The following is a 23,387-nucleotide window of genomic DNA, read 5'->3' on the forward strand; positions in this document are numbered from 1 at the left end:
CTATTTAAATTGCTGTAATTATTTTTTTTATTATCATCGCATCAAGTTTCGATAAAATATTTTAGTACCTATTTATTATAATTTGCAATAACAAGGACACGTGAGAAGAAATGTGGGAGCAGAATGAAATATCATTTGCAAATAATCTCTATTTTATACGAGATTTTTTCATTTACATTTAGCGACAATTAATAACCCGAATACAATACAATAAAACAATGAATTTATAAGAATATGGAATTATTTAAAGTCTAAAATTGTTATTTCTTAAATATTTCATGGATAAAGCAATTCACAAACTCTTTATACTTTACATTATGTTTTTGTCGAAAATTTAAGAAAATAAATATACATATACGTTAATTTTCATTTATAAAAGAAAATGAAAGGAAGTAAACAAATGAACCTCTTACGAACGAATTTAGAATTTAACATAAATGTCATAACATAAAATAACTGTTCCATAACAAAGGCAAAAATTTAGTAGATGGTTGGAATTCACAAAGGTCCATCAGTTTAGTTAACAAAATTTGTTAGCAAGCTTGCAAACCAGCTTAGTCTGCGATATAATCTTACATTAAAGTTTTCAGTAAGGAAGGTTTCGTACTTGTGGATTCTTACAGTGATTTGTACTGCTCAATAAGATGAGACGCGTGAAGGCGGGATGTAGGGGTCACGGTGCAACCCAGTTTTTTCAAATATGAGATCTGCCAAAACATTTGCAACGTATGTCACATTCAAACTACAAATTTACATGCCTAACAATACCCCCAAAAGAAAATAAAAAATAAATCAAGCACAATAATCTCCATTTATACACCTAATCATTATTATCACGAAATAAATGAAAGTTATCCACGCTACTACCGAAACAATCCATGCGAAGAAAACAATTTGATGCTTAAGAAAGCATTGAAGTTTCAACAAGAAAATCAATGTACCAAATTTGGAAAAGTTTCGTTTTAATCGTCTTTATATACTAAAGTTGACACAGATCATTAGCAATGCTAACTAAGAAAATGAAAACATTGGAGATGGAGACTTCTTGTGTGAAATGTGACACCACCACCATTAGGTATTAAGTCAGTAAACGAAAGTGATAGCTAACCATGTCTTCATAAATGTAATAGTAGGTTGCATTGCCCAAATCAGTATAAAGTGAATATATACAAAAGCGCTACTGGAAAAAAATCCAAATTCCTAGATCAACAAGAACTAGTGTTAAAATACAATACATAACTGGGGATAATCCTCACTTTACAAAAAATTTATAGGACAAAGTTAAGCCTAAATCACTTTGTAAGATTGTATCATCTTAGATCCAGTAAAAAGGTTGGTCATCGTATTTTCTATGTTCCTGTCCTAGTAGTGATGGATGTGAAGGGGTGTATTGAGAAATCATTGCAAATTAAAATATATAAGTAGAGATAATCATCACTTTAGAAATAGATTTTATAAGGTTAAATTAGATATAAACTACTTTGTAAGAAATGCAACACTATTTTACCCAAGTTTTCTGAATTTTTGTGAAGTTCATTATGAAGAATAACTTCGTATCCTAACTTTAATTAACCACATACAAGACATGAATACCAAAAAAAATAAAAATGAAAGGTCTAACATGTTTTATAACCAAGTATTGTTACCTGCTTGACAGTCGGTGTTGCAGAACCCATTGCATTCTCAATCTTTAATTTCAGAAAATGTTCCTGAAAAATGAACAAAAAAAATACTCCTAAATCTCATATTCAATATGAAAACAACGAAAATCGTGCTTACTATATACGTACCCCAATCCCAGGAAATTACTTGTTATGCATATCACTCAATAGCAGGGGGAAAATTACATAAATGCTTTGCATAAAGTTGGTTTAGTGTATCGACTTATTTAGACCAACAATTATAGGATCGTGTTGATCCACTCACACCTATTTATAATGAATCAATCTAGTACCTACAGGTATACAATCACTACAATTCTGTGTTGCCCGTTACCCCATCCTAATATTCAGCTTCTTATAAACAAACATATTTTCTCGGGAAATAAATAAAAAATAACAAGGTCCCTAAATTACAAAGTATTACAAGAGACAAAAACAAAAACGACAAATCCCAAGACGGAAGGAACACATGTAATGTTACATGACCAAGCAAGAAGTATTACATTAGCACAGCCCAAACTTATTAGAAGCTCCTGACAAGTATTACATCGAGTTTGAACCCAAAAGACCCAAACGCTATGGAAAACATATTTTTGATGTGAAGTAGGTTTAAACAAAACTATAGAGACAAAAGAGAGCATACAAGACCGTGAAAATCAAGGCCAATAAGCATGAAAGATAAGCATATTTAATACGCACTTAATATGGAAATAATTATCACTATAAATTAGGGATGCAGTAACTACAATTTAGGGATTTGATTCTTTCACTTGTATAATTCTATTTATGACCGATTAATTTGTACCCTAATATGTGATCATAAATAAGATCCAAGTGTAGACATATAATCGAATTGTATGATAGTGTATTAACAGTAGACCGATTGTGAGAGGAATTATTAACAGAATTGGTCTGCATGTGAGTGAACAGAATACAAGCAGGAGGTGCAACTTAATCACCGAATAGGATTGTCAACTGATTGAGAGTTCAGCCGAGTGAGATTGAGAGCAACGGTTTCACACAGCTGTTTGAACTGTTCAAGTTGAGTTTCCTGTTATAAGAACAGCCCAGGTTTGCTGTTAAGGGGAGAAACCATAGAGGAAGACATTCATACTCACGTCCAGAAACTTGATTGATGCGTAAAAGAACTCCGCAATCAAAGCTCAGTTCACTATTGACAATACCTAGCTTTGGTCAGAGAACTGATGTTGCGTGTGGATTGTATCTCAGTGGAGACAAAATACTTGCAACCGATCCTTCAGGACAAGAGTGAACCTGAATGTCATGATTGCAACTGGACAAGAGAAGCTAATCCTAAAGCTCCCATGCGTGATAAGATGGATTCTCAATCCATAGGTCACAATTGGAAAGGGAGAAAAATCTGTTAGGTTTCTTGCCAAGAAATCTTGTTGGCTCTGGTTTGGTCCAGAAAAACAACAGAAACTCAGACTTAAAACTGGAAAACAGCTTTATTACTTCAAAAGCAAACAGGATGTTCAATTGCAGCAAATGGACAATGCTTCCCTTCTCACAGGATGTCACAGACGTCTATGCTTCTCAATTACAAAACAACATCTCCTTTACAAGACACCCCTCCCTCCTATCTATAGTCTTCCCCCTAGGAAAACTATAACAACCTAACAACCCCAAACTTCCTAATAACCTATGTTCTGTTTTTCAACTCCCTTTCTCTTAACATAGACCCTCATAGTCCTATCAAAATCACAGAGGTAATTGAGGTTTGCAGGCTGGAAGCATGCTATATGGAAGTAGACGTAGTCTCAGAACAGCTGCAAGAACCGAAAACTACGACTGAAAAACGATGCCAAGTCAGGAAAAGTTGCTGGCAAGTTTGCATGAGGAGTCACTCGAAAAATATAGAAAATGATTTTGAATGAGAAAATTAATCCAAAAATGGGGAAAACTATATGATATCGGGGGAGATTGAAGGAAGAAAGAACACAATACTACATAAAGAGTGGTACAAAGGTTCTGCATATCATCAATATACATATATAGGTCTCTAGATATAGACTTTGAAGACACTCTAGGCTAATATTAACTATGCAAAACTTGCTACGAACAAATAAAACCCATTAGTATTGCATGAATTTATTATTTCCTATCTGCATTAACTAAAATATTTCCAACAGAAGAAAAAAATTAAAAACTCTCAAAAATATAATATGAGATGATGTAAGATACAAATTATTCACATTAATCTGTACTAATTTTCTAAAGTCAAATAGTAACTAGTGAAAACCAAGAAAACCTGTTTTTCTCGCATAAGATGAGCTCGCTTATCAGCAGGAATCTGCTCCCATCTCAAAACCTATCAGGAAATAAATATCAGATTTCTTCTAAAGATGCAGTATCCTAGAAATGGAATCATGTTTGGTTTAAATAATATATAAAGGCGCTTACATATTGAGCATACTGAAATGCTTCGTCACAGCTTAAGCAAGGTTTTAATGTATTCAATAAGTCCTGAAAACGAAATTAGAAATTAGGATTCAAAGAAATTATCAAGATAGTTTTGTAAAACGTAAAACAAGACATTTACACCATTAACAGCCGTCATGTGAGTTTGGACAACTTTCATTAAGATAAGTAATGAGAACAATATTTTACAGATTACTGTAAAAAAGTTTGTCCAGTAAGATGGAGAACGAAAAGAGAAATTGCTTTTGTTTCTGATAGATACTTGGAAAAGAATATGTATATCAACACATGAGTCCCAAAACATTTAAGCACAGTAATTTTATGCTTAAGAAGTGTCATCAATTGCAGACTGAAGAAAGTGGTGGATACCCAGTAATCCGCTATATCTACATCATATAGCAGATATCACAGCGGCCAAATAGTGGAATTTGCATAATGGTTGAAAGATATATCTATTATATATGTATACAAATTAAGCCATATGCAAATAAAAACAAAATGAACCAAAATTGGCATCATATTAACTCAAAAGTTGCAATTGCAGAACCAAGGGATTCCACAACCTAACAACGTTATAGCGATTATTCAACAACACTGTTCTTAAGTAGCTCCCTATTTCATGCCAATGCATTTAAATTTAAATAGTGGAAATATTCAACACAAGCTTAATAAAATATGTACATGCACTTCAGTGTAATTGACAAAAAAAGCATCCAAAGGTTTGTTAGAGACATGTCTCTTTGTAACAGGGTTCATTCTACATAATTGGAAATCTGTCAAAACAAAATACACAAACAAGAAAGAGGGAACAATAGGCATCATAAAACAGACAGCTCCGAAAAATATGGATATTGCTGGACCTTGTTTTTGTTTCTCTTCTGTCTCAGGCGTTCATCAATTACAAAACTAACCTGTTGATAGGAAAAAGTGATTTAGTTAACAAATAAGAAGATATAAATTATATTCACGTTGTACATCCTACAATACTTATCTAAAACGATATCTTAATATTATAGCACACAATATCTAGAAATGCTTAAGCTACCTATGGCTGTTAATTATGTATAAAATGAAGATAAAATATAATGAAATATATGTATTTTATAATAACACGTACCGGCATCTAAAGCACTATTTCCTTGAAATCGATATTGAGGGACCTGATCAATCACTTAGTTTGTAATTCCCAAGTCCCAACATTAAAAGAGCATACAAGTCTCAGTAGTTGTTGAGTTCCAGCACGTTCATATATGTTTCCTTTTTATGAATTTTCACAGGGATTTTGTACAATCCCGCAAATTCAGAAATTTAAACAATAAAAGTTGGGGATATTTTATTGATTAAGAAAGACCTTAAAACATCTCCAATGTGGAAGTTTTAAGAAGGGCATTAAATTTAAGGGACGGATTTTATAAGGAACTCCTACTGGGAAAGCTGACCTGGTGCGGTGGGGCCTTAAATTAAGAACTAGGCCTCTATCAGAACCTGAATCTCAAAAATAAAATACAATATTTAAATAATTAAATAAATTCTTTAAGTTGTAAAAAGATGGAGACAAATGAAAAACTATAAAATGTTGGTTCTAACAAGATCTCTCCATTGCAGAAAAGTTAGCAAATATTAATAAATTGCTTAAAAGTGATGTGACATGGTAAGACTCATTTAAAATAGAGTAAGACTCCTTATGTGTATATTATAAGGTACTTGAATTTTAGATGTTCTTAGTTAACAAATATAACAACTAAGACCCTCAGAATCATGAATGTAGCATTTTTACATTTATAAAACTACTCCCTCCATTTCAAAATATTAGTCTTTAAAGTTTTTTCACAAGGACAAACGATAACTATAAGTAATTTAATGAGTGCAACCACCCCAAACAGACTCTAACACTTCGCTTATATCAGGGTGAGTAGTGTAACCATGGATTATTTGAGGTGATTTGCGGGTGAGATGCAAGTTTGGTTGCATGGAAAGACATCGATTTGTAGGGACAGATTGTTGCAAGAGACACTTATCAATGTACCATATTCGAACTATGTAATCCTGGAATTTACCTTGAGGTAGACCCTTAGTAAAAATCTCTGCCATCTAAACCCTTGTAGTACAGAGGTTGTAACCACAAAACCTTTATCAAGATTATCTTTGATGAAGTGCCTATCAAATTCAATGTTTTGGATTGTGGGCAATGCTCATGGATGATTTTCTATCAAAATTGCATGGAAATGTCAACCTTCACTTTAAGTTCATCTTGTATGATTTTCATCCTCTTAGTAAATGAGTATATATTTAACTCAATCTCATAAAATTAGCTTCTAAAGTAAGGATTGTACCTTATATATTATAAGTCGGCTTTATTCTTAATCATCATGAGATTTTCATTACACCCCTTCACTTCAAGGACTGAACATCTCAAAAGTCATTAGATATTTATGGGTGGTCTAACTAACAAGCGCCCAATCAGAGTGACATAATAGCTCCAATGAGCTTGACTAAGATAGGCTTTGAATGGTTTTGATACCATCTTACTAAGTGCATTTATTCTTAGTTGGCTTGAGCAACACATCCAATGTCCTTCTCTTCTATGATGAAACCATATTTAGGAACTTGTCCATGTTTTCTGCGTTGCTCGTTGGCTTATGACCTTTACTTTGTTTTGGTTCTTAGAGTCTAATAGAGAGAACTCCGTTTGATCCTTAGCACTTAAAATTGACTTCAACATGCAAAGATCTTGAAATACATAGTAAGAGAAATAACTACTAAACAATTCAATTTTCTGTAAGTTATTGAATAGAGATAAGATTGAGACCAATTGTGGGATAAATAAAACATCCTTTAATACTATAGATGATTCTATAGTTATATCCTGAGATTTGCTTATGAGTACACGATCACCATTTTAAAACGTAATGAGTTGTTATCTAGTCATTTTGACATGCAAATTGAAGAGCTTAGCGAATGGTGTGATGTAATCACTTCTATCAAATCAACCACATATATGTAAATCTTTTCACTCATTTCTAAAATCTCTTTCCACTATATAGCCTCACTTTTGATTCTAATTCTCTCTTTCTTTCTTTTCTTTTCGACCACCTTACTTTCCATCACTCCATCCACACAGGGGCCAAATTATCATTTTTGGTTGTTGAACAATAAAACACACTACTAAAAAACCATCATGTTGTTAATTCATCTAGGGTGAAATTTGATTGAACATTTTAACGTTTCACTGAAAACCTAAAATCTCACTTAATATAATTGCATTAAAATGTGACCTGTATTGAAATGGAAGGAGTACTTTAAATTTTATATTTAGGTTTATTTTTAATTGGTTAATAGTGAAATCTTTACAGTAATAGAATATGAAAATTAAGCTCTGATTTTTCCATTTTAACATCTCATGGAAAGATATGTTGATTTAATGATATTCACTCCTCTCACTCTCACATAAAAAAGGGTCTTCTCAGTTGATAAGTGTTGCACAAATGTGTGTAATTTTAGGAGAAGATAACGATCTTTCACAGTATAGATTGATCAAAATTACATGTTAGATAAGCAGAGATGACAAGGAGAGTTCCTAACTACCATGATTACATAAAAAATTCAAGGATGAGATAGGAAGAAAGTGAAAAACAAAATCAAATTACACCTAAATATCTTAAATACTAATTATGCTAGATTAATAAAAATCCAATTTCAATTACCAGATCTTGATCTTTAATTTTAAAATAAAATTACATGCAGTTATCAACAATCACCTTGTCAAGCAATCTCTTTGGATCTTGAAATGCTTTTTTTTTGGCCCATTGATGGAATAAATGGGAAACAATAGATCTGTCCTCAACACTAAATCTGCAAAAAAAAAAAAACAACTAAGACGTAACGATTAACATTAATGTTCTAAAACTAAATACAGCTTAGATCAATGACAAATAACAGTAATATGATTATTGAAATAGAGAAACCTTCTTAAGAAATCATTTCCACTGTTTGCCTCATCAAATTGTGCAAGCTCATTGGAAATCTCACTGGAATGATTATCAAGTACAGGAGGCATAGGGACCACATCTGCTTCAGTTGGTCTCTCTTTTATCAACAAGTCAGTGGTACAAGGGGTAGATTCCTTTTGAAAAGCTTCGTGCTTTATCTGTAGTTCTTGTAAATTTGTTTCACCCTACACAAGAATATACAATTCACTAGACCTCTGCTGTTATACCTAAGCATAAATGTGATATTCCCAGAACCTAGATACATGCTAGAAAGAAGATTGGGCATTTGGTTAAGTAACAAAAAGGAACAGTTTTCGTAGACTGTCCATTTTGATAAACCTCTTTACACTCATGTTTTGTGAAAGTTATTTACCAAAATCCTTTTTAAGAATATAGGCACTCATCTATTAACAGTCTACCATTTGCTTACTGCTTTCCAAACATTTGTGAAAACAATTTAAACCGTATTCAACCTCACCACCTCTATAATTATCATATTATTTCGAAGTAATACACCAATACATAATAATTTGTGGAGATATTTTAGGAAGTTTCAGATTTGATTCCTATTGCTTTTGACTGTATTTTCATTTTATTACTAGCATATAAATCCCACAATATTCGGAATTTGTTTCCTAGAATAGGCAATGCTTATTTCAAAAAATTTCCAATTAATATGTGTGTGTATCACATGCATGTAATGAGACTCAATAAGAGAGAAATTAGTTTCTTCTAAACTTGAGATAATCCATTATTTTGCTAAACCACTATAAGACCTTGACTTGGCTATTTGAGATGTTATTATATGTTAAATTTGGGATGGGAAATCCTATATCACCTACCTCAAATCTTGGAGTGTGGCTTATATATCTTTTGGACAAATTCTCTTAATGTCAATTTTAAGATCAGGTTCGAAATGGTATCAAAGTCTATCAAGTTCATCTTAATAAAATGTCTATTTGGTAGGCTCGCCTACCATCTTTGGAGGGGTGGGGTGGGAAGTCCTACATCACCTACCTCAATTCATGAAGTACAGCTTATATATATGAAAGGAAACTTTGCTCAATGTCAATCGATTTCAAGATGAAATCTGACAATTTGCAATCCTCATCCTATCTATAATTTATTAAGCTGTCACAATTTATCTCCCTTTCATGATGCCCACTTCTATGCATTGTCATCCACTTTTGTTCCTTCTTATCTTGGGAAATGTAACTGCAAAGGCAAGGCACATCCCAAAACCTAGCTCAAGGAGAGAAGATTTCAAAGTTTCATTTGTTAGGCCCCATCATTTTGAGTGGTGGCCAGTATTGTGGTTCAAATTTAGTATAAATTATAATGCAAGTATAAGGACAGAGTGTTTAATTTTTTCAATACATATAACTCATTAGGCTTGATATGATATGGTTGAATACCTTTATTAGAGAACTCCCCATTTTATTAATTATATTTAAATATTTAAATGATAGGAACGTCTTTCATGAATCCTAGCTACCTCCATTAAGTGATTGAAATGTGTTTGTTATCCTTGAGAAGTTGGTGATACAGAGAAATCTCCACCAAATTTTCATTAATTTCTTTTTTTTGTTGCAGCATATATTCCTTATTCAGTGTGATCCGTAAGCTTTTCAAGCAAAAGGTCATTTGAGTTGGTGTTAACCATTCTGTCATGGTTTTAGAGCAGACCATGACAACAAAAAGGGTATGTACTTCAAAACAGGTATCGTACTATAGTTTAATAGCGAAAATAATTTATAAATAGGAAAGAAGAATACCTGGACTTCTATAAGACTACGGGGGATTTCTTTCAGAAATCTTGACGGTTGAAGTATCTAGAAATGCACAGAATTAGAAAATTCTGACAATTAAGAAGTTGAATTTAAAATTATACTAAACAAACCTGCCAGTTTGAGTCCATCAATACGTAAAGCATAAAAAGCTTCTGCCGAGCACGAGTCATTGCAACATACAGCAAGCGTCTTTCTTCCTAGGAATGACACAATAATTAGAATCATAATTTAAAAGTGTGAAAAAATGTGTATGCAGTAACCAATAATTATGGCATTATTTTTCTGGATATCAGAAAGAAACAAAATATTGGTATTTAGAGGAAAAATGAAATCCTAATAGAAGGACAGGAACATCCTCAAATAAAGGAAATAAATCTCCCGAAATAAAGACTCAAAAAGGAGCAAATCTACCAAATAAACTCCTAATCCGAATCCCTTAAAATTAGGAGTTTCTTACAATGAAATCTATATTTATTATTCAATAAATTTATATTTATTGTACAGTAAATGTGCAATATTTACACCCATATTTAAACAAAAATAATCCAGTTGAAGACAAATGAACATAAAAATTATCCATCCAACTAAAAAACAATAACTTACCTCAACCAAGGCTGCAGTGTCCTTTACAGTACCCTTGAAATTGTGTAACAGCGGGATCTCAGAGTCATTTGCCTATTTAATACAACAAATTACCCAGTAAAGGAAACACAGCCCAAAAAACAAAGGTAATTCAAAACTTTTTGTGGTAAATTGTTGAACAAACCAAGGACCTATGATCTCCCCACACAAGGTAGTCAAACAACAAAAGTGAACATTAACCAAAATAGTCTAATCTTACTGGGTGAGGTAGGCTGCATAAACCATACAACACCAATTGGATTAGTTAAAAACTAATTCACAAGAAACCTAGTTAACTGTGACATGATTTACCAAATAAATTAATATCAATTAGTGACTTCCAATGAGCAATTGCAAGGACATGTTGCAGATCACCAGGTTAAAATGTCAATCAATAAATTCTTAAAGGATCACAAAAAAAAAAAAAAAAAAAAAAAAAAAATAAACCTTGAACTTTGTAAATAACAATAAAAGAATATGCCAAACACAGCAAGAAGTTACTATCCATGAAAAAGGTAATCACATATCAAGATTCAGGTGACAACAAAGATGTGTTCCTCTAGTACTAAACTGCAACAAATTGATAATTGTTGTAACTCAATCTCCAATTAATTTCTGAAAGGGAAAAAAGTCTTTTTGGTGCACCTTTTCACCAAGTATGCTGACTCACTGACTTCCAATGAGCAGCATGGTCATGTTGCAATTTATTGAGGTGAAAATATAGCCATATAGTCATACAGGTTAAGATGAAAAATGGGGTATAAAAATCTAATAATATATTTCATAGAAACATAAGAAAGCACATATCCCCCTGTTAAAAGCTTTGACAAAGAGCAATCACATACCTTAACTATGAAGACAACATCCCACTCTAAACCTTTTGCCTGCAAGTAAAAAAAACTAAAACCTTCATTATCATTGAGCTAAACTCAATTAGACGCTAATCAAGTGAGACAGGTACCTGATGAATGGTAGTCAATGTCACAGAGTTTTCATTGTCCCTCCTTCGAGCACGACAATTTTCTCTCTCACGTTCAAATAAATAATCAATGAATGCTTTTAAAACAAAAGTGCAGCCCTTATCTTCTGATATTTCCCTTTCCCCTTCTACCTCAACTAATTTAGTGGATAGAAACTCAGACACATCGTCCAATAGGTATTGAAGAACCTGAAGAAACCATGGATGAACAAGGTCTGGGTGAAAATGATTAAAACTTCAGACTTCTACCCGAAAAACTAATACCATGTGTAAGAGGGAGAAAAGGATCTAAGAGTGAGCCCGTTGTTTTCGAAAATATGAGTAATATGTAGAACACGAGTGTAATGCAAGAGTCCAACTAGAATTACAGGTAAAAGAGCAAAAGCATACACGATGATTACTATTAATAAAAAAAATTGAAGTTTTCAATATATGTACATTAGAAACACAACAGGCATTTTTTTTCCTAACACAACAATCTCTAATGGTAACCTAAGTTTCCCTCTTGCATCAAAACTTACAGATCTCATGTCATAGTCTTCATTGAGGAATGTGCCTCCATCAACATCAGTGATTGCCCGTTGCTCAAGAAGGTATTTCTGAAATTCAAAATTCATGGAATAATAATTAAATAGATATTGAAGAATATGACATTGTATTTGTAAGGAATATTTTGATTAAAAAAAAAAACTATCTACTTATTCTCAAATCCATCCAAATTTATGTCAAAATTAAATTAATATATCTTCATATTTATCTAACAAAAGAAGCAAGAAATCTAAAATAAAATGCTAGGTAGTACACTAATACAATTGTTTGATTGGTACATACACACAATAATGTTTCATAGAGATAAAGCTATAAAATATCAACATATGATTAAAAATAAACAAAAACTGTTCAGACAACAGCTACCAGTCAGTTAAACAAATTGATTGTAACACTTTAAGGAAATGCAATAACCCATGCACTACTAATAGGATACTATAGAAAATATTCCAAATAAGATGCAAGACAAACCTCGGGTATCATGTTTGCCACAGAAGTTATGATAGCTGAGATTGATTTTTCCTGTCACAAAATATTGCCTGGACTAAATTAATATTAAGGAAGAGGAGAGAATTAAGCATGCCTGTCCTCTGTATTAAAAAATCCCCTTAATCAATTTTTTCCATACATATCTAAGATAGAACGGTCAAACATCACCAAGATATACTTTCTTTCCATTGACCAACAAAGATTGCACCAATAATTGCTATTGCAAACATAAATTAGATTAGTGGTTGAAGTTTGCAGAAAAAGCTTACCCTCTGGGTAAGTTTTGATATCATCTCTAGAGTCGTTAAAACCTTCCTTCCATGAGTAAGCTCACTTCTGTTATCAATAACAGCTATGAATGTCATTATATCAAAGACATCATACACCAAAGTAATACAGAAAAAGTGCATCTATGAACTGATAGAAAGCACAAAGGATACTAGCTTAGGTAATTATCATCACATGTAAGATGCCAGTAAGAAATTCACATTGAAGGTTAAGGGACAACCACAAAAGCAAGAAAACGCCCTAATAATTAAAAAAAAAAACACCCACGTTCAAAAGAAATATTGCTTACTAAAGATTATTTTTGTAATAATCAATATTCCAGGGGGAAGCCTTGATGTATAGGGCTGATCATCCTAGTTTCAACATCAAGCCATTGTTATTCAATTAAAAGATGGATAGGTAGATTACTTTCTATGGCATTCACAATAAAACGGGATGAACAAAAATACCTATGGCATTCACAATAAAACGGGATGAACAAAAATACTTTACTTATTAAAAGAATGCAACCTCTAAGAAAATAAGATGGGCCATGCCCGCTCTTACAAAGAACAAAACAAAGTAATTGTTTCTTGAAACAATTAATATAGCATGATAACATTTTAGGAAAGAATCCTTTGCAAAACCTTTTAAAGGTACCAGAAATCTTTGCACTAAATATGTCAGAAGCAGCCGACAAGAAACTACATTTTCTAATTGTTGATATTTTGTTGATATGGTCAATTATCTGCAGGGAAAAACATCAAAAAGAGACATTTAAACTGAAATAATATATGAAAACTAAAGAAGGTATTTGAAGCCACAATGGCAATATGATTCATCTGTTATGAAGGTTAAAACAGAAAACCTTTATAAAAGCTTTACCCTCTTTTTTTTATCTTTCTCCAACGGCAATAAAGCCTTGAATACTCGACTATATGACCCATCATCACAACCAGGCAGTGTCGTTCGAAGCATGGCGATGATAGTTCTGACTACCTATTATAAGAAGGCACAAGCAAACAAATTATTCATACATGCAAAGACAAAGATACCATCATTTGTAAGTCCAGTAGTTATAAACTTATCATAATAAACCTGTCAACAGCTTGTGAACTTCAATGATAAAATAGTCTAGAAGACATCTTAAACAAATCTTGTTGAGCCCTAGGGATAACTTACACACGTAAGAAGCTGGATGCAAGACATATGTGCAATAGCTTAGCTTGACAGAGGGGAGTCTTAGGGTGCATAAAAGCCAGTTCATATTAATTTTCTTGGACTTGCCACATATATTCTTCACATCCTAGAAATATCTCAAGGAAAACCTGGCGTAGGAATCTACACAAGACTATTGTAAAACCATAGAATTTGCAGTTTTGTTGATGCAGACTAGGCAAGGTTTTTGCTGATAGGATACACGTGACTGATTAAGTATACACATTTCCAGGGGAGGTAAGACGATAGAGGGAGTGCGAAGCAATTTACAAAAAAACCAAACTCCCTCAAGCAACATACCCAGTAGGTTATTCCACATAGACCGTAAAATAGCAATTTACAAAACTAACCAGACTCCCCCTGAGAGATAAGCAATTCAATCTCTTACAATGTAATTAAAATAGTTAAATCGAAAGGCTATAGTTATTAGCAGTGGCCTAGAAATGTATAGTTTTAACAATGGTCAATTATAGATTGTTCAATATAAATCCAGTTTCATCTTATTGTAAAATAAATTACCTTTTTTCTGTAAAAAGCCACACCGTGAATGTTAAATGGAATTTTCCTATCACGGAAAGCCATTTGGAAGGCTTTCCCTGATACCTGAAAGAGGAAGAAAGGCAGTAGAAAAAAACATTCAGTCAGAAATAGGAAAATTGCTTTTGTACATAATTGTGACAGCAATAAACATCACCTGCCTACGGTAGAGAATTGCAATGTTGCCAAAACAACAGTTATCAGTTGAATGATCTGATGACATTTCTAAGATTTTGTCAACAACAAATGCGCATTGTGAATCCTCATTGTGACACTCCTTCATAACTATCTACACATTATTGACAAAAATAAATTTTAACTATATATACAAAAATCACAATTAAACATATTTTTCAAACCAGCACAGCAAGAAGTAACCTTAGAACCAGAAGAGTTATCGGTAAGAACATTCTTCAGCTGACTTCGCTTGGAATTGTTTTGAATAAGACAAGATGCAGCCTCAACAATGCAACGTGTGGATCGATAGTTTTTGTTAAGCCTAATCTGAAAAAAAAAAATTAAGCAAGTATCCAACTAAGAAATTTAATAAGGAAACAATGTACCATTATTCTACCAAATCATAAATGAATATGGGTAAAACCAATCACTCCCTAGGGCCTCGAATATAAACAGAAAAAAAATGGACCCACACTACTTAAGGACTTAGTTGGCATTATTTAATTGTACCAACCTAAAGAATGCATGAATGGGGAAGATGAAAAAGACCAAGCAAGAGTGCACAAGTGAAATACCAAGGAGGGTTACATGACAAGAGACAACACTCTTTCTCAAAAAAATAATTTTTTACTTGCTTTTCTATTTCTTGGGCTCGTAATTGTAGAATTTAATTTCTTTAAATTCAAGTTTTAATTGTAATTATAGTTAGTTCAAATTGGGCTACAATCGAATACTCAATCAAGCCCAATTGGAGCTATAGAACTTTGACCAAGATGAGAAGATGAGGCAAGGAAAGGATGTGCTGATTTGTGCCTTGACCAGCAAGCAACAAGAGCATAGAAAGCGAGAGCATGGCACAAATCACACCACCTTGCATATTCAGCCAATTCTTAGAATAGTCTAGATTCAAGTCAGAATTTGAATTTTGAATTTCCCTATTGTGTTTCATTTAAATTTTAAAGCAATGATGGCTATAAATAGTCATCCCCTCTCCTTATAAATCACTTTTGAATATCTATAATTGATTATATATAAAATTGAGAATTTAAAGCATTGCCTCTTAACAACGGTTCTCCTTCTATGTCTTATCTTGAGATTTGTTAGATATATTTTATTATGAGACTAGGCTTATCTCTATGCAATGCAATGTACATTATATAATATGTTATAGATTCCACATCAATTAGTGATAAGACAAATTTACAATATATAAATGGGTACAAACCTTACCTAACAGCTCGATTATATAAGATTAAGTTAGGCTTAAAATTTACTTCTCAAAATGATACCAAAACCATTTAAAAAAACTCATCCTAGCGAGATTTGTTATTTGTTGAACCTATAGTACCACCTACTATCAAACTACCCATAAATATTAGTCTCACACTTCATATGTATGTCTCAGTACAATATATAAGTGAGTGTAAATCTTATCTTACAAGTTGGTTTTATAAGGTTGTGTTTCACTTAAAATCCATTTTTTATGATAATATATTATTTTAATGTGCTTGAAACACACAAAAGTCAAGTATCTAGCACAAACAGAATCAGTCAAGAGAAAGAGAAACCTCTTTGTAATTTGGAAAATCATTTCGAAATGATGTAAATCCAGAAATGTCAGCTCCGTTGAAACTGTAAATAGACTGCAAGAAAAATTAAGACAATAGACCAATGGTTAATAGGATGAGCATTTAAAAGACCAGACAGAAACAAAAACAATACAAATATCAAACCAGACTTATCAAAATTTAGGTATCAAGAAGAAACCTCACACCTGATCGTCATCACCAACAATTGTTATTTTATGATGAGATGCAAGTATCTTTAGAAACTTGTATTGCATGGCACTAGTATCTTGGAATTCATCTATAACAATAGCTTTCCATGAATCCTGAGATTCTTTCAAAACTTATTCATAGTTTAAAAAAATACAAGTTAGTCTAACTAATTGTAACAAATGAATAGACTTTACTAGTTGTATATTTATGAAAATGAAATTATTACCTTCAGGAAAATCACTGAGTAGCATCACAGAACAGCTGATCAAGTCATGATAATCCAGAGCATTACAAGATTGTAATATGTTGTTGTAATTCTCAAGAATTTCTGCCTGATTATAGTCCAGAAAAAATAAAATAGGAGTATGAAAAGCAAATCATGTTGTTGGTGTTTGTGAGTGCATGCATGTGGGAAAAGCTTTTATTTATCGGCTTACTCCAATTTCATTGCCCATTGCACGATATTCTGCAGAAGTTCTTCCCGAAGCTTTGGCCTGAAAATAGTGTAATGTTATCGCATGTGATAGGATAAAACTTTACCTATTAATCATAAGAATTAAAAGATCTTTATTAAGTAATTATAGGTGACAAAGCTTAATTTATAAGAAATACATAATTTTGCCCCAAAGTTTCTGACTAATAATTTAGAAGCAAACAGCTTGTAGCTCAACTTTCCAGTCCCTAACAACATAAACAACCACCTGCTTCGTGAAGATTAATGAAATCAAGCTTTGGATTACAAAGAAATTTGTACTTAGGTAGATCTGCCAAGAGTCGTCGAAGATACAAGGGAAGTCACATGACCCACACTAAGAAAATAGTGGAAATATAAAACCGGTGAAATTATAGTTTAGGGTAATTTTCTGCATGATAATTGATTTGTCAAATAAGATGCCTTTTTTATCAAATATTTAATTTCAAATGTTTCTCAGATTATGTATTACTAGTCAAAGAAACATGATGAAATGAAGTAGCTTGTGCTTGTCAGAAATAAAACTATCCATGATTATTAATGTTAGAGATCTCGCATTGACTAAAGATATAACCAAATTATAGTATATAAGTGGGTATAAATCTATCCTTACAAGCTAGTTTTAGGAGATTGAGTTAGACTAAACTTCACTTTCTAATATGATATCACAGTCCATCCTAGCAAGGTTTGTTGGGCCCCTCAGGTTACTATTGGACTACCCACAAATATTTAACCTTACACTTGAGACGTCTAGCCTTCGAAATTAGGAAGTGTATTGGAGATTTCACTTCGATTAGAAATATGTCATATTATAATATATATATATATATATATATATATATATATATATATATATATATATAAGTGGGTAAAAGTCTCACTTTATAAACCTATGTTTAAGGTTGAGTTAAACTTAAATTTCGCTTTCTATGATGGTATACGAGCCTATCCTAGTAAAGTTTGTTGGATCAATTATGTTACCTGTTAGAAGTGGATTTTAAACCTAACTCAACCCCACAAAATCGGCTTGTAGAGTGAGGTTTGCACCCACTTATATACACTTAATTGACCTTATCTCTAGTCGATGTGTGACTTCCAACACACCCCCTCACGCTAAGGTATATACATCTCGAGTGTGGGATTAGACATTTAATGGGTGGTCCAATAACGGCCTGATAGCAGATGGAACAACATGCCCAACAACAATAGATATCCCTAAGATAGGCTCTAATCATGGCTCTGATACCATGTTAGAAGTGGACTTTAAACCTAACTCAACCCCACAAAACTGGCTTGTAGGGTGAGGTTTGCACCCACTTATATACACTTAATTGACCTTATCTCTAGTCGATGTGGGACTTCCAACATTACCCATTATCGAGTCACTCACAATATTTAGTCCCATGCACAAGATGTCAAGTTTTCGACATGAAAGTGTGTAGGAAATATTATATTGACTAGAGATGTTGTTAGGTTTCTAGGCTAAGAAACTTCAATAGACAGCCTCTCACTCACTCAATTGTCACACACAGATCACAAAAGAATGACTTTCTTGTATTAACCCGAATCGGATACAATGTACAAGCAATCAATGGGAGTCTAACCTCCCTCACAGGACTAAAAGTTCCGGCCAAAACAACTAACTGTCAAAAGTCTCCCTAACTACGAATCATAGCTCTATTTATACAATTCATTTCCCATCTAACTCCCTCTCTCTCCTCTTTACACCGTACAGCTCCCGCTCTCTCCTCTTTACACCGTACAGCTCCCGCTCTCTCCTCTTTACACCGTACAGCTCCCGCTCTCTCCTCTTTACACCACTCGGCCCATGCCCTCACCTCCTTCCACCATTTGTTGTCGTGCCTTTCTTCTCTCGTACACTCTCCACTTCCTAACAGATATGGTCATAGTATAGTATAAAAATGGGCGTAAATATTTGCAAGCATTGTGAGATTGACTTCAAGACTACTTTCTGAGAATTAGAATTTGGGTTTAAAGTCTAATTCAATCCCATATAATCAACTTGTACATTGAGGATGTTTATAAGATCTAATTAATTCATATCATATCTTTAGTCTATGTTAGACTAAACACACCCCTTTCAAGCCAGATAAATGGAATAGCTTAAGTGGAATGACACTTTACTTCACGTACATACATTTTATAATAAAAACATCAAGGATAATGGAGTGAGAGATCTTTCCTAGACATTATTCCAACAAAGATGTGTTGTTATTCAATATTCTAACACAAAGTTTTTCTTCAGATTAAAATTTGCAATTTACATAGTTTTGATTTGTTAATTAGGAATATCCTTCTCAAAAAAACATGTGCATGAGACATTGTTGAGCACGGAATGTGATAGAGGCTGGAAGGTTTATGAGAGAAGGAGGAAGAGTAGAGAAAGTTAGAAGGGAAAGGGGGAAGGTTGGTTAGAAATCCTAACTGTAATAACAGTTAGGATAGGGGCGGGAATGAGCTGCTTTAAATAGAGCTCTTTTATTTCTGTTTTGGGCAGTTAGTATTCTGTGTAAAGACAGTATTTTGGCCTGTGGAGGGGGATTAGTCTCCCGTTTAGATCACTATACTTGTACATTTGTTCTTTTGATAATACAGATACTCTATTCTTTCTATCTGAGTTCTTACTGTTACGTGTTTGTGAGGGAGTTGGATAGGTTTCATTTTCCAGAAACCTGTCAAAATGCAAGAGGTCTTTCCATATGAGCAGCAAGACAGGTCAAACCGCTTTACTACCTACTTAAAATCAAAGAGTATGCCAAAATTGTATCTAAGTCATAGTGCCACATCACACAATGATATATTTATACTAGCATTGTTTTAATTACAAGTTACGATAGTGATTTTCACTAAAGCTCTATATCTTACACATACACTAGATACTTCTGATAAAAAAAAAAAAGCCAACTTCTACAACAAATAGAACTTCTTGTAGACATACAACTTAATTTTAAATATATATATATATATATATATATATATATATATACACACACACACACACACACACAATGAGTGAGATTATAATTTTACAACAGAATTGAAAGAGGATAACGTAGCTTTTGCAAAAGCATTTCAAAAGGAGGTTTGGAAAGACTGACTCTTTAAATAAACTGAGTACCTGAGCCACAAACTTTTGCCATTTCTTTGCCTTATCCTTGAACTGTTTAGGATTCTTTACACTATTGGATAAATCACCCATTAATAATGCACCATCTTTATTTCTACTCTTTTCATTTTCTAACAATCTGATGGCCTCAATAATTGCATTTCGCTGCTGGCCCTGTCCATAAATATAGAATTCAGATGTACGACCCAACCTGCAGCATAATTTGAATATTATTCCGGAATCATTCTAGCAATTAAAGAAAAAAAAAGCTTACAGATGCAGATGTAGCACATAGTTCACACAGATCCAGTCATATAATAAATGCATGCACATGATTAAGTAACTGGAAATATGGCTTTAAAACAAGATGTGATACACCATTTTTAATGATCTTAAATATTGTTCTTGTAGGTCTTTCTCTCCTTTCACCATAAAAGTTTCTTCCATGGCTTTAAGTGGCAACCCATAGTAATGAGCATCAACTACTCAATTCAAACTTTTAGGGGGAGAGTTAATGCAATTATGTTTATATTTGGTTGGAAAGAGTCATTTGTGTCTTTAAGCATGTTTACGATCTCTCGATTTTGACTACAAAATCAGGTAGTGAATTGATGAATTGTGAACTACCATAAATGCCACAACTAGCATTTAAATAACAAGGAAATTAACAGCAACTTCAGTGTCTATAACAGAAAACAGAGAAGGACACAAGTTATATGTAATAAGCAGAGCATATCAAGGACAAATTAAAGTGAAATCTGGATCAAATTCAGAACAACATACTTTTCTCCATGTGAACGACAAAGTTGCAAGGAAAATGAATGAAAAGTACTGATAGTAAGTTCTTTAGCCGTTGTCTTCCCAGCTATAGCTCCTATACGTTCTCTCATTTCAGAAGCAGCTGCTGTTGTGAATGTCATGGCCAGAATGTTTGATGGACTAATGCCCTGCTCATATTTAGCAGAGAATAGAAATTACAAACAATTGAGCAACAAGATTTACAGAGGTAAAAAACCTTAATACATAAAGGTAGAAAAGATAGACAGGTATCAAAGATACGTAAGTGAAAAGCGTGTAGCTCTTAGGAACGATTATTTTGCATCACCTCATTGAGCAGCATCAATACACGCCCTACCATTGTGGATGTCTGATATAAAAAAATAAATGATAAAAAAAAAAGGAAAAAGACAATTCAGCTTTAATGTGAAAATAAAAAAACTCAAAGGGAAAACAAAACTGTCCACATTCAATGGGACCAAAAAGGGCATAGAGTAGAAGACCTTTCCACTTCCTGGACCAGCTACAATCATTAAAGGGGTTGAAATATCAGTGCAAGCTGCTTCTCTTTGCCTGTCATTTAGGGACTGCAAGTATTTCAAATATTCCTCAGGCATGCTGCTGTTGCTATTTAGTAAACCTTGCAAGCTTGTATCCACTTCCTCTTGTTTGGTATGTAGATCAACACCAGAGTTAAGCAGGTGACCATTTCCTAACCCCACGGAAACAGTAATGCATCCTGAACTCAGACTAACCTCACCAGCAATATTGCTTTGGTTCAAAACTTTCTCGTCACATATACGATCTAACTGCTGCTCTGCTGCTTTCTCTGCAGATTTCTGCTCGACCAAAATGTCAATCTGCTCCAAAATAGAGTCATCAAAGTCGTCATCAAGAAGGCCACTCGCGGCAAAATAATCCAGCTCTTTGGGTTTAGAGCCTTCAGGTTCTCTCCTTGGAGTTTCAAACAAAGATTGACACAGATTCTCATTCGCGGAACCAAGTGCAGAAACAGACACACTCCTTGCATTGAAGCTGCCGTTATTTGACTCAGACGATGGACCATGGTAATTCACAGCCGCATTGAACATGTTCAGCGGTACCTCCGCAAGGGGAACTCTCTTCGCAACAGAATCGAAACCAACATCACCAGCATTTTTTATTCTACAAACAACAAAAGATTACGGAGCTTCAAATAACGAAATTAATTCTCGCACGGGCGTTTAAAAATGCATTGACGGTTTTTCTACTTCTTGCATTCGATCTTCAGAAATTAAGAAGAAATATCGCATTCCAGAGAATGGAAAATTGGAAGGAGTACAGAAAGAGGGTTACCGGTGACATTGAAGGGGACAAGAATCCGAAGGTCTTTTTCGAGAGAGAATGGGCTTCGAAGCACTGAAATAAGCGCTGATTCGGCCACTTCTTTGGTCCGTCATATCGGTGGGAAGTCCAGAACGTCAAACCCTGCCGCGGTTACTGACAGGGTATGCTGCGAGGCGCATGAAGGAAGCCACGAATGACTTGGTTTCTTTCTCCCTCTTTTGAAAGTGTTTTCTTTCCTTTTTTTTCCCTCCCTCGGAAAAACATTTTTTTTATTTATTTGCTTTTAGAAAAAAAAAAAACTAAAATTGTCTTAAAAGGGCAAATGGGTTGGTATTTCAAAATATTATTTTACATGGGAACATTTTACATAATTTAAAATATACATTTTAAATCTGTTTAAAATGTCAAGATTTTTGTAATTTGGATTTTTACAAAGTCATAGTAAAATTCAAAAAGAGTTTTATAAATTTTTGAAAATTTTATAAAGTATTTAAACTTGAGTAAATGATAAATTAAAAAATATATAAGCTTTGGGTGACGAAAAGTCCAACGAATGTAAATTGTTATATTTTAATAGTTCGATTTTTAACTTCATTCCACTTTATATTAAAGTATCTTCACTCGCTCATATTAAAAAGTTATCTCTTGTAAGTGGTCACAAGATATTTCTAAAATTTTAACAATGTTTTTATAAGAAATGATAATTCAAAAATAATAAATAAAAAATTATTAAAAATATTTATCAGAACAAAATTTGTAGAAATGTAATGTATATTATTTTAAAACATGTTACAAAATAAATATAATTTAAAGTATAATAGAAACTTATATGTTGTAAGAACCAACTGAGATGTTCCTAGTCTGTTTTTTAATACTTATTTCAAAAATAGCACCTTAAATAAAATATTATGTGGAGAATATAATTGGAAGTTGTTTAAAATAATTCATTTTATTTTATTTGTTTGTGTATGGTATATTTTTTAGGGTGGCTATAAGTACCAGCTTAACTCACTTGGGTCACTCATACTTATCTGCAAAATGCAGATTGGACTACTCTACTTTTAGAAAACAGGTTGGACTGGCATGTTTCGCTTTTAAAAAATGGACTAAACGTATGGATAGTAACAAATTGAGGCCAACTGTTCATTTACTAAACCCCAAACAACATACCAAAATGACTAATTTAAA

General features: G+C 33.1%; 1 protein-coding gene across 1 annotated transcript; it reads right to left on the reverse strand.

The window, feature by feature from the left end:
- Positions 1–394: 394 nt before the first annotated feature.
- Positions 395–22,432, reverse strand: LOC106772003 (ATP-dependent DNA helicase SRS2-like protein At4g25120). Its single transcript, XM_014658102.2, has 29 exons — positions 22,209–22,432; positions 21,377–22,037; positions 21,202–21,243; positions 20,880–21,043; positions 20,109–20,307; positions 16,935–16,991; positions 16,724–16,829; positions 16,494–16,627; positions 16,288–16,362; positions 14,921–15,046; positions 14,700–14,831; positions 14,525–14,608; positions 13,673–13,786; positions 13,435–13,535; positions 12,790–12,856; positions 12,503–12,553; positions 12,004–12,081; positions 11,465–11,671; positions 11,349–11,387; positions 10,486–10,557; positions 9,993–10,079; positions 9,868–9,924; positions 8,069–8,277; positions 7,862–7,955; positions 4,964–5,014; positions 4,086–4,148; positions 3,934–3,993; positions 1,647–1,709; positions 395–707 (listed from the first exon to the last, which is right to left on the reverse strand). The coding sequence occupies exons 1-29, from the start codon at positions 22,310–22,312 to the stop codon at positions 618–620; spliced, it is 3,387 nt and encodes a 1,128-aa protein (XP_014513588.1). The 5' UTR covers positions 22,313–22,432; the 3' UTR covers positions 395–617.
- Positions 22,433–23,387: the final 955 nt, after the last annotated feature.

The sequence above is a fragment of the Vigna radiata genome, chromosome 8, assembly GCF_000741045.1.
Source record: "Vigna radiata var. radiata cultivar VC1973A chromosome 8, Vradiata_ver6, whole genome shotgun sequence".
Taxonomy (NCBI): Eukaryota; Viridiplantae; Streptophyta; class Magnoliopsida; order Fabales; family Fabaceae; genus Vigna; species Vigna radiata.

Coding starts and splice junctions, on each gene's coding strand:
- LOC106772003 (XM_014658102.2), bottom strand. CDS start 22,312: ATGACGGACCAAAGAAGTGGCCGAATCAGCGCTTATTTCAGTGCTTCG. Junction 20,308..20,879: donor TGTCGTTCACATGGAGAAAA/GTATGTTGTTCT, acceptor ATTATGCTGCAG/GTTGGGTCGTACATCTGAAT. Junction 5,015..7,861: donor CAAAGAGATTGCTTGACAAG/GTGATTGTTGAT, acceptor TCCTATCAACAG/GTTAGTTTTGTAATTGATGA.